This window comes from Portunus trituberculatus, chromosome 47, assembly GCF_017591435.1.
Source record: "Portunus trituberculatus isolate SZX2019 chromosome 47, ASM1759143v1, whole genome shotgun sequence".
Lineage (NCBI taxonomy): Eukaryota > Metazoa > Arthropoda > Malacostraca > Decapoda > Portunidae > Portunus > Portunus trituberculatus.
Genome location: NC_059301.1, coordinates 31,316,331 through 31,328,485, shown reverse-complemented (window position 1 = coordinate 31,328,485; position 12,155 = coordinate 31,316,331). Strand labels below are relative to the sequence as shown.

The 12,155-nt window shown below is 41.8% G+C and overlaps 1 protein-coding gene across 1 annotated transcript in view; it reads left to right on the top strand.

The window, feature by feature from the left end:
• Positions 1 to 12,155, top strand: part of LOC123520833 (putative neural-cadherin 2) — a 241,129-nt gene that overhangs the window by 160,567 nt on the left and 68,407 nt on the right. The window contains exons 6-7 of the mRNA XM_045283469.1: positions 2,727 to 2,900; positions 7,248 to 7,425. Coding sequence (XP_045139404.1) covers positions 2,727 to 2,900; positions 7,248 to 7,425 — 352 coding nt within the window. The remainder of the gene's footprint in view (positions 1 to 2,726; positions 2,901 to 7,247; positions 7,426 to 12,155) is intronic.

Here is a 12,155-nt window from a genome sequence, read left to right as displayed (position 1 = left end):
AACTGCTCATCTGGCCACTAATCTTTTGACCTCCAACATACCCAAGAATCAAAATAAAAATGCGCCTCAGTATTGGAAAGGTTAATTCTATAATCGTCGGCGTATCATCAATTCAGTGGTGAAGGTGAATAGTGAATTGAAACTGACACCTCTTCTTATAAAGTCAGAGCAATGGGAGGAAGGCTTGGCTGGTAATCTGAATCGCTTCCATCTTCAGGGCTAATTTCAGAGTCCATAGAAATGATTGGCAGTTTAGATATGATGTGTCAATTCCCACTGATGATTTAGGATATTTATTAATTTATCACTCGAATCGTGAGAACATCCTTGGTTTTAGAGTAGTGGCGCATACATACACATCATATGAAAAGCTGTGAAGTGAAAATAAGTTCACAAGAACAGTAAGAGTTATAAAGTCAGTAACTTACACATGATCTTCACCTTATATTTCTCTTACTAGGAAATTCTGAAATTCTTTATCTGTGTCAGTTCTTTCCTCCTTCCCTCGGCTTAAGAAAGGATTATCAAGAAACGTCCGGCACAACATTGGCAACTTGTTTCATTGTTTCGTTAACTTTTGAAGAAGAAAGTCAGGTATATAGACTTATTCTTTGTCCCTTTTTTCTGTGGCCTTGGTCAGTCTCCTTGACATGTGAAAGAAGAAAAGAGAGAGAGAGAGAGAGAGAGAGAGAGAGAGAGAGAGAGAGAGAGAGAGAGAGAGAGAGAGAGAGAGAGAGAGAGAGAGAGTTCACAAATACATGTCATTTCACTTTAGCCTCCTTTTTTCCTTTCCACACTTTTTCTCATCCCAGTGACGGCGATCTGTCCACAGTACCAAACATGTCAAAACACGTACTTGTCTGGTCATAACATGTTTCATCGTGTACTGCAGTGTGACAGGGAATGATGGGAGGTAGATTTTAACAACATGGCACACACACACACACACACACACACACACACACACACACACACACACACACACACACACACACACACACACACACACACACACACACACACACACACACACACACACACTTGTCCTCCCATGATCTCTCCTCCACCACTTTTCTCTTCATCCCTCTCCTCTCCCCTTGTCCTTTCCCTGTCACTCTCTCTTAAAACTTTCCCGCCTGCCGATAAGTCAACCCTATGTGAGCGGTAAATGGACACACAGCTACCAAAAGTGGTGGATGATTTTTTTTTTTCTCTTTTTCTTTTCGAGTGGCTGCGTGAGAGTGACGCCTGTACGTATATATGGACTACCTGTTTCTGATTTTTCTTTATTATCTTTTTTTCTTTAGACGTGTAAAAAGAATGTGTCATCGTCTTTTCATGTGTATTTATTTTTAAAATTTTTTCCTCATTCATCGACAGGTAATGTTTTTTTTTCCTCTTATTCGCTAAATGTCGCTTTCGCATTTTCAAGCGCTTCGTTCTTCTTCAAATAGATCTACTTAGAGTTACAGGTTTTTTTTAAGGAATTTTCACAATTTCAGCGATAGTTCAGCAAGGACTCTATACCTTAAACAGGAAAAACACATATGAGGGCACAGCTAATGACCTCAGTGGTCTGAACAGAAGTTACTATGACCGAACAAAGCGATTTTTTTTCTCAGAACACGTTAAAATGCTGAACAAGCTTTGATGGAAGTTACAGTACTATTTTCCAACATAATGTTTTCGTTTCCATTTATGGTATGGCAAGAACTGTACCTTCAACAGAGAAAATGATGCTTGAAAATCCAAATTATCATATATGCAAGCTTTGGAACAAGTACTATTATTATAATGAAAGAAGAAAACCTCAAAATATGCCCAAAAGTATTGAGTGCCAGTAGTACATGATGTCCAAGACGTTGCCTCAAACAAGGATGAACCGGCGTCGTACTTGATTTTAGTCGGCAGCCACGCACAGGATGCAAGTGATATTACTATTCATTCCTTAAGTGTGAGTGATGGTGTGCTGCAGTCACTTCTTATAGCATCCCCTTGCATCATTCACTCTGAATTTCCAAGACACGCGAGTCATCTGAAGTGAAAAGAAAACAACTATAAAACCGTCTCGATACACTTTTGTCCATGTCTATTGAAAACAACAAAACTTTGGAAAATGAAGCAATGGAAAGTCTATTAGTTTCTTTATGCTCTACTTCGCTTCGTCCTCATCTCCATAACAGAAATGAAACTTCGTGACTCCAGATGTTGTGAGATCAAGTTTCACAGGTAAGGTAGAAACTTTAGCAGTGCATTGAGATGTGTGGGTGATTGGTGATAATTACTGCGCCGACCTTAGTGGCGGAGAAACGAAGGATTGCTGAAAAACACTATGGGGCAACTAGACATTTCCGTGAGAGAGAGAGAGAGAGAGAGAGAGAGAGAGAGAGAGAGAGATAAATACATAGGAAAGGAAGACAGAAAAGCAAGAAAAGAACGATGCAAGGAAGGAATGAAGAATAGAAGGAAGGAAAGCAGGAGAGAAGAGGGACATAAATGAAAACTGATAAGATACAGCGTGAAAAAAATAATGATTTCGAGCAGAGGAAGGAAAAGAAAGAAGGTAATGAAAGGTTGAGAGAGAGAGAGAGAGAGAGAGAGAGAGAGAGAGAGAGAGAGAGAGAGAGAGAGAGAGAGAGAGAGAGAGAGAGACATCTTTGGAAATATCCGCTTGCAATAACACACCATATTGCTCCAAGATCTAAACTCATATTTCTCTTCCTCAGACGAAGGCAACAGACGGTGACAAGGGGAAGTTTGGTCACCTTTCTTACAGTCTCTCTGGGGATGGCGTGCATTTCCTACCCTCCTCCTCCTCCTCCTCCTCCTCCTCCTACAACGCCTCATCCACTCCGAGCTTCGCAATCGATTCCTCCACCGGTGATGTGCTGCTGCTGAAGGTAAGATATAAAGTATATCTCTCCTCCCATCCTTCGCCGTGTGTCTACTCCAAGGCTTTTATCCTCGTCAGATTTAGTGTTCCTAAGTGCGACATTTGTTAGAAGGGTGATTCACGTCTTTTTCCTCGGGCTAGACTTTCATAATCTCTCTCTCTCTCTCTCTCTCTCTCTCTCTCTCTCTCTCTCTCTCTCTGCAAAGTAAGAGCGTTCATGTAAAAATTACGTTACGACTTGGTTTCAGATTCTCATTAAATTTTGCGAGAAGAGTTTCAGTTCGTGTCCGAGTCTTCTTGAGCGCGGGGTAGCGAACCGGAGAGAGAGAGAGAGAGAGAGAGAGAGAGAGAGAGAGAGAGAGAGAGAGAGAGAGAGAGAGAGAGAGAGAGAGAGAGAGAGAGAGAGAGAGAGAGAGAGAGAGAGAGAGAGAGAGAGAGAGAGAGAGAGAGAGAGAGAGAGAGAGAGAGAGAGAGAGAGAGAGAGAGAGGACAGAAACACAAGCAAATACCAGTAAAAGGATACACAGAGAGACTAACAGATAGAGAAACAGAAAAGGAGGAACAGACAAACAGAGAAAATAGTCAAACGAAAAGACAGATGGACAGTTGAACAGAAACACACATAAATAGAGGGAAAGAAGAGAGATGGATAACTAAGAGAGAGAGAGAGAGAGAGAGAGAGAGAGAGAGAGAGAGAGAGAGAGAGAGGAAAGCAGGTGTCACCACATACTCATCATTACCTCATTCAAAGCAATACTCATTTCAAACTTTCCATAGCCATCTGTACCAACTTCACTCAACACCTCTTCACTTAATTGGTCCAAGCGCCTCTCTCTCTCTCTCTCTCTCTCTCTCTCTCTCTCTCTCTCTCTCTCTCTCTCGTGTTTCGATCCACTCATGGAAACTTAAGGATCGTGTGTGATTGGTACTAATTATCTGTCCTAGCATGAGAAGCGGCAGCAGCGATGACTCTCTCTCTCTCTCTCTCTCTCTCTCTCTCTCTCTCTCTCTCTCTCTCTCTCTGTCAGGTAGTTACGGTCTTGTTAATTACTGCAGATGTCAGAATTAGTTTACGGGGATGCGTGTGAAGTTGACAGACTCCAATCCAGCAGGTGTGGAGCCTGTGATTAGTGCTCAAGTGAATCAGTGAAGCAGGTACAGTGAGATGCTTAATTTCCCTACAGATTTAATAGTGTAGGTTGCGCGTGAGGGAGTTTAGCGTGTGTGTGTGTGTGTGTGTGTGTGTGTGTGTGTGTGTGTGTTTTCCTTGTTCACCTATGTTTTGTGCTTTTATTTCTGGTTTTGTGGAAAGTGTGTGTGTGTGTTTTTTTTTTTTCAGCGTGGTGTTTGTTAGTTCGTGAAGTTATTTGAAGTACCATGTCTTAGTTAGGTGGATTTTGTTTACTTTCTCTCTCTCTCTCTCTCTCTCTCTCTCTCTCTCTCTCTCTCTCTCTCTCTCTCTCTCTCTCTCTCTCTCTCTCTCTCTCTCTCTCCTTTAGGTGGAAAACTTATTCTTTGAAATAATAGATAATGTTTACGAAGGAGTAGAGTGAAAAAGATTATCCGTTTTTTTTTTCTCTCCGTTATACATATTACATTCCCTTTTATACCTTAGGAAATGTTGTTCTAAGTTAGTATATGTCAAGTTAGGTTAGGTTATGTAAGGTTAGAGTTTGTTAGATTACATGAGACTAGATTGGATAGTATGAGGTCATTTACATTATACTTGAGGTCTAAGTTAGTTTTCTGTTTATTAGGAATGAATGAAATAACTTAGCTTACATTAGGCTGAATAATTCTTGGTTACATAAGGTTTGGTTATTCTGAGTTCCAGCTTTTTAGGTATTCGTGATAATAGGATGGATTAGGTAAAGTTAGTTCAGATTTTATTTGACATGATTGGGATGAGTTAGACTAAACTAAATTAGATTAAGCTAGATTTTCCTTTATTATGAATGAGCGGAATTGTCACAAGTGAAAATTTTATGGTGGAATCCTCGCGAATGGAATTAACTTGGGAGTGGAATTTGCATAGCGGCGCATGACATAGCACTCGATTCCCTGTATAAATTCAGTCAGTGCGCTGGACCGCTTAAATGTTGAAGCTTCTGGTACAGCTCCCACTATATCCACCTTGACAGCTTCCCCATTTAAAAAAGACACACACACACACACACACACACACACACACACAAGCACTAAGCTACAGCACAAAGGTTAGAGTGTGTAGGATCTTCGCCCCAACTGAAGGCATCCACCGTTCACAGAATTTTTAAAGACCCTTCAGAAAATTCTACACGTGTGTCTGAGAATACTAACTCGGTAAACATTGGAGTGCATTGAGTAAGTTATTGCTGACGTGACCAGAAGAGAACAGCAGCAGGGAAATGTTGGTGTCTCGTGCTGGGAGTGGATGAGAGAGGAAGAGATAGAGACCTAGACAGATAGATAGCCAGCCAGCCAGCCAGCCAGACGGACTGACAGATAGATAAACAAAAAGACAAAAAGACAAACAGACAGACAACTAACTAGTCAACCGGCCAGCCAGACAGACAGACAGATAGGTTGATAGACGGACAGACAGACAACCAACCAGCCAACCAGCCAGCCAGCATGGCAGCCAGCCAGCCAGCCAGTCAGATAGTCAGTGAAACAGTCATCCAACTAGTCTGTCAGTCTTCCAACCAACTTGCCTGACGGACACCTAACCAGCTAACGACAAACAAACATATGTACTGAAAAAAAGACCATCTATCCACTGCCAACCAGTCAGCCAGCCAACCAACCAGGCAGTCAGACTCTCATCCAGACAGCCAGACAGGCAGCCAAACAGACAGACAGAGAGAGGGAACCGCATCACCATTCAAAACGCAAATGCATACAATTAGATTGCAAAGTTATAATAAAGCAGTTCGGAGTTCCAATGCAAGCAATGACTACATTCACGAGGGAGACGCAAAGTGGGGAGAATGTAAGAAAGAGAGAGTGTAACACAAGTGCAATATATTCTTTTATGATATATAGCATTTCACTCCACATCGCATCACTTCAGTTCAAGAAGGAAGCATGAGTGACTGGTTGGTACTATCATAGGTAGCCCTTTATTAACAGTTGGTTACAAGAATTTTTTTTGTCTATATTTTCTACTGATTTAGGAAAGTTTTGCACAAGAGTCCGAAAATGAGAAGGTAGAGCAGCCTAAGCATTACACTTAGCATACTTAACCGCCTTCTTTCATATAGACTATTTCCAAAGGCTGCAGAGAGTATTATTTCGATTTTCATGGATTTTTTTTTTCTCATTGGTGGTGGTCAACATCTGTCAAACTACCACTACAATCAAATGCACTGTAAACACCTTACTTTCCGGTAACTTCCACAACAGCCTCTTGAGAATAGCTGAGACAAACCAATGGAAAGTTTTAACAATAGAAGCATTTCCCTTTGCTTTGTTTTGGTTTTGGTTTCAGATTATCCTCTTTAGAGACTAGCGCCTTCAAATGGGCCTCCTCCGTTTCCCTTATTTTTGTTGTCTTTGGACGGCCTTCCTTTTGTAGAAGTTAAAAAAGAAAGAGAAAAAAAAGAATGCAAATAACTTATGGCTAACATTTCTTCATATTTCTACATAGACACCTTGCAAGTAAAGAGACTACTACTGCTACTATTACTACCTTACAAGTAAAAAGACTACTATTGCTACTACTACTACTACTACTACTACTACTACTACTACTACTGCTGCTACTGCTGCTGCTGCTGCTGCTGCTGCTGCTGCTGCTACACTGCACTGCTGCTGCTGCTGCTGCTGCTGCTGCTGCCACCACCACCACTGCTGCCACCACCACCACCATTGCCATGCTGCTGCTGCTGCTGCTGCTGCTGCCACCACCACCACCACCACCACCACCACCACCACCACCACCACCACTGCTGCCACCACCACCACCACTGCTGCTGCTGCCACCACTGCTGCCACCACCACCACCACTGCCACCACCACCACCACCACTGCTGCTGCTGCTGCTGCTGCTGCTGCTGCTGCTGCTGCACCACCTGCTGCTGCTGCTGCTGCTTGCTGCTGCTGCTGCTGCTGCTGCTACTGCTGCTGCTGCTGCTACTGCTACTGCTGCTGCTGCTACTGCTGCTGCTGTACTACTACTGCTGCTGCTACTGTTTACTGTTTACTACTACTACTACTACTACTACTACTACTACTGCAACAGCGATTATAACAACAACAACAACAGCAGCAGCAGCAACAACGACACTAACAACAACAACTACTATTACCACCACCACCACCACCACCACTACTACTTCCTCTCTCTCTCTCTCTAACCGTCTCCCCCCAACAGCCCCTAGACCGCGATCCTCCTGACGGGCGTGCAGTGTGGCGCCTGTGGGTGACAGCCTCAGACGGAGAGCTACAGGCGTCCATGAGCATCACCATCAACCTGAAGGACGTAAACGACAACGCTCCGCACTTCCCGGAGAGTCGCGTCACGGTTGCCATTCCTGAGGACGCCCCGCTGGGTACGTGAAATGAAACCTGGATTTTAACCTAAGCCTCTCTGTGTGCGTACCTCTTTCTCTCCCTCCCTCCTTGCCTCCCTCCCTCACTTCCTCACTCATGCACTTTCTCCAACGTCTGTCTCGTTTTTCCTTTCTTGTTTTTCTTGTTTTTGTTCTACTTGTTCTTGTTCTTGCTCTTTTCTTTCGTTCTTTCTTTCTTCCTTTCTTTCCTTCTTTCTTTCTTCCTTTCTTTCCTTCTTTCTTTCTATCTTTTTCTCGTGTCCGTGTTGTGACTTGCTTTTTTCTGGATTGAGAGTAATGGTTAAGTCTTGCGTTTGTGAAGTGGACGGAATAGCAATGAGAAAAAGAAAAGTCTTGTGCAACGAGGTCGCGGGAGGAAGGTAAGCATACAGTTACCATGATCATAAGAACAGTTAGCATGAAAAATGGCTGTAGAAGATAGCAAGATACGCAACGCAAAAGAGGTTGAAGACATTCACTCAGAGGAGATATATTGATAAGACGAAAAGCTTTCGAATGGAACTCCGCCAAGCATGTGAAACATACTACGTACATGAATGGATAAGAGTTAGCTGTGGGGGTGGAGGGCGGTTGAGGTTTGAAAGAAAAAAAAAAAAAAAACCAACAGAGACAACTCGGAACACTTAACTTCTTAAAATCTGTTTTGCTAGAGATAAGATGTGAAGTTTTCAACTTTAGATTGCAAATAAAGGATTGACCGAGGGTGTTCAATGTGGAAGAAGGGGACAGTTGAGTGTCATTGAAGAAGAGGTTATCTAGAAGGTTATGTCGAATTGAGTTTTTGTAGCATAGAACATTACTGTTTACTCTGCCCATAATCTCTCCTAATCAGCAATTTTAAAGTGATCAGAAGTGAAGCATCCCGTGGTTTTTCTTTGTGAGCTGTTTATTTCTTAAATGGATGGAGGTTTGCGAAAAGATGTAGAAAAGTACAACGTGGTATCATCAGAATATGAGTGAACAGGACACGAAGTTTCGTTTAGGAAATCATTGGTGAATGATAGAAAATAGGAAGAGAGTGTGTGACAGGACATAACCCTGAAGACACACTAAAGTTAACAGACGAAGAACAGTGAAATTGTAAGTTTACAAATCAGAATTCACTTTCCAACATTCCATAACATTGAAAGAAATGTGAAGCTTGGGCTCCACATTCACATGCTTCTTTAGTACAAGCATTTTTATCCATTCAGCGTTTGTAGGTGGTCACCGCGTACCTGCGGCCTCCCATTAACCCTTTCACTACTGTCAGCTGTTTCCTTCATCACAAATTATCATAAAACATTTATTATTTGGTGACCACGAAGCAAAGGTAACCCTTCTGCTGCGGCCTTTCCTTAACCCTTTCATTGCTATTTACTGTGTCCTTCGCCAAACTATTCTAAAGCATTTAATACTCATTCTACAACCATCCCTGAATATAATACTAGCTTCTTTTCTTTCTTCTGGGTGTTTATAAAGATTCTATATATTGCTTTAGTGCCAAGAATTTCTATATATCATAGTAAACTTGATGGATTTGCTGAAGTGTGGCGTGTGATTTCGTGGGACATTGGTGACATGAGGAGTGGCTGAGTAGTTGAGGTCTTTGGTGCGTGTGTTTGTATTCCAAGCTCAGGAAGATCGTATGAGTTACTTGAGTGGAGAATAAAGTGTCATATTGTCATTGGCGGTAAAAAGGTTCAGTAGTTTTTCCTCTTTTCGTTTTTCTGTTGGTTTATTTTCTTTATTTTCGTTTTCTCTGCTTTCATTTTCTTTTATTGTATTTCATTTTTTCTGATTTAATTTCGTACTATTTCCTTGTTTCCATTTTCCTTTCCTTTGGTTTCCTTTCCTTTTTAATTTTCCTTTCACTTTCTTTTCTCTTCTTTTCTCCCTTGTCTTTCTTTCTTCTCCTTTCTTTTTCCTTTCCTTTCCTTTCATTTTAATTCCTTTCGTTTTATTCAATTTTATTTCTCTTCCTTTCTTTTCTTTTCATTTCATTTCCCCTCCTTTCCTTTCTTTTTCTTTTATGCTAACACCGATTCTTTTCGTCATCATTCACTCGGACAAAAGCTCTTCCCTGAGACTGCAATGTCGCTGTAGATCATCTATTTACTCATTCATATACATCCCATAATAATTCATTTATCCTCATATTTTCCCGGTTTGATATATATGGAACAATCTACTGTCATCATATAGATTCTTCTTGAGGGGCGTTGTGTGATCCTTCTCCTCCTCCTCCTCGTCCTCTTTCTTTTTCTGGCTTTCTCGTGGCGACTTTTTACAATTCCTTTCGCATCTGGAGTTATTTTCTCGTTCTGGGCAATCGACGTGATCCTTTAGAGCACAGTGTTTGACCTCAATCCTGAGAGAACGCACCGGAGCGACCCTGGTTAGGGAGAGGCAGAAGGCAAAGAGAGAGGGAGGAAGGAAGGAAGGAAGGAAGGAAGAAAGAAAGGAAGGAAGGAAAGAGGGAGAGAAAGGGAGAGAAACACACACACATACAGAGAGAGAGAGAGAGAGAGAGAGAGAGAGAGGGCGGACTCCTAAGCAAACTGCATCGTCAGTCTGTGTCAGTTCAGCGTGGCGTCAGCTGCTGCCAACACGACTTTTCCATCCCAGCTCAATGGCTTTAGAAATATTTGTCTCCCATTTCCCTACCAGACTAAATTCGTCATGGGCATCACGGGTAAGTCTGTCTGTCCCGCGTCTTCGCTTCCTCCCCCAAAGCCTTTCAAACACCTCCACAACGGTGCTCAATGCCGCTCCGGGTCATTTATTCAAACAAAAGTGATGGAATGACTCAGTACCAGACTAGACCCATGAACCTTGCACTTTTACTCTCTCTCTCTCTCTCTCTCTCTCTCTCTCTCTCTCTCTCTCTCTCTCTCTCTCTCTCTCTCTCTCTCTCTCTCTCTCTCTCTCTCTCTCTCTCCATAAGTAATGTTAGGACAGCTTACCTGCAACATAAATGATTTCGGATTAATCTTTCAATGTTAAGCTCTCTCTCTCTCTCTCTCTCTCTCTCTCTCTCTCTCTCTCTCTCTCTCTCTCTCTCTCTCTCTCTCTCTCTCTCTCTCTCTCTCTCTCTCTCTCTCTCTCTCTCTCTCTCTTTAATTTGTGACTTGATATTCTCGTAGCTCCTTTTTTAGTTCTTTCTCCACTCACCCACCCACCCATCCTTCCAACTTAACTTCACTCTCCTCTTCCCCTCTCCTTCGTAAATAGAACACCTCACTCCTCTCTCTCTCTCTCTCTCTCTGCAACTCCTGCGTCAGTTCGCTTCCTCCTCCTCCTCCTCCTCTTCCTTTTCCTCTTCCTCTTCCTCTTCCTCTTCCTCTTCCTCCTACTCCTTCTCTGCCTTCTCATCCTTCTCCTGCAGCTCTCTCGGTCCTTTTCTTCTCCTTTTCCTCTTCCTTCCCAGTTACTTCCTCCTCCTCTTCTTCATGTAGCTCCCCCACGCCACCTCCTCCTCCTCCTTCTCCTCTTCCTATTGTAGTTTTCCTCCGTCAGCTTCTCGGCCTCCTCCTTCTCTATCCTTTCCTCCTCTTCCTCTTCCTTCTTCTCCTCCTCCTCCGCCTCCTCTTTCTTTTGAGCAGGTATATTTTCCAAGAAAAATAAATTTTAGATATGATTAATAAAAAAAATTCTAAAGAGTAGCAGGACCGGACAAAATTTCCCCGCGAATATTGAAGGAGTCTAGAAACGAACCTACTAATAAGATTATTAATGAAACACTGGACGTGTCCGGACGAATGATATCTAGCTAATGTTCCACCTATCTTTGAAAAAAATTTATCATAATTATCTTTCCATAAACCTCATACCTATAGCGGATAGGCTTTTGGAATTAATGATACGGGATGAAACAGCAGAATTCCTGGAAAGTAACGGTATCATAAAGAACACTTACATAGACTTATAAGTAACGCTCATGTGTGATGAATTTGCTGGACTTATCTACGACGTGTATAACATGTATGAGCAGTAAATATAATTTATTTTGATTTCCTAAAAGCATTTGATAAAGCTCCACATAGGCGCCTCTTGCAAAATGTCAAAACTCACGTCATATCAGGTGACCTCGCTGCGTGGATAGAGGATAATTGGTTGACAGATTGCAAACACCGAGTAGTGATTAACGGTGATTCTTCAGATTGGATCACTGTAAGTAGAAGTGTTCCTCCAGGATCAGTTTTAGGATACATTCTCTGCAATGACATATTCGAAGAGATCATAATGTAGATTGTCAAAATTCGCAGATAATAAAACTACTAACAAAAGTAACTCACCATTCCAACGTCAAATTTACAAAAGATACAGATACTCTTTGAATGGTTTAAAAGTTGCTTATTAACTTTAATTTTGATAAATATCATGTATTATATATTGGAAATATCGGACCAATCCGCAGAATATTCATGAAATAGGCAACACCTCATTAAAAGTGTGGATGTCGAAAAAGGTCTTGGAGTTTTAATGTCAACAGATCTTAAACCAAATAAACATTGCACTGACGTCGTTAAAAAGTATCATTAAAGCTTAGGAAGATCTTTCGCATTCAAATCATTGGAAATAATTTTGGCTTTGTACAACTTACTCCTGCGTCCTTAGCTTGGATACAACGTACAGTTTTGGTCACCCTAATAGAAAAATGGATAGTGAAAAAAGAAAAAAACGTAGAAAAGAACAAAATCCCTATGGTTCGCAATAAACCTTACGAA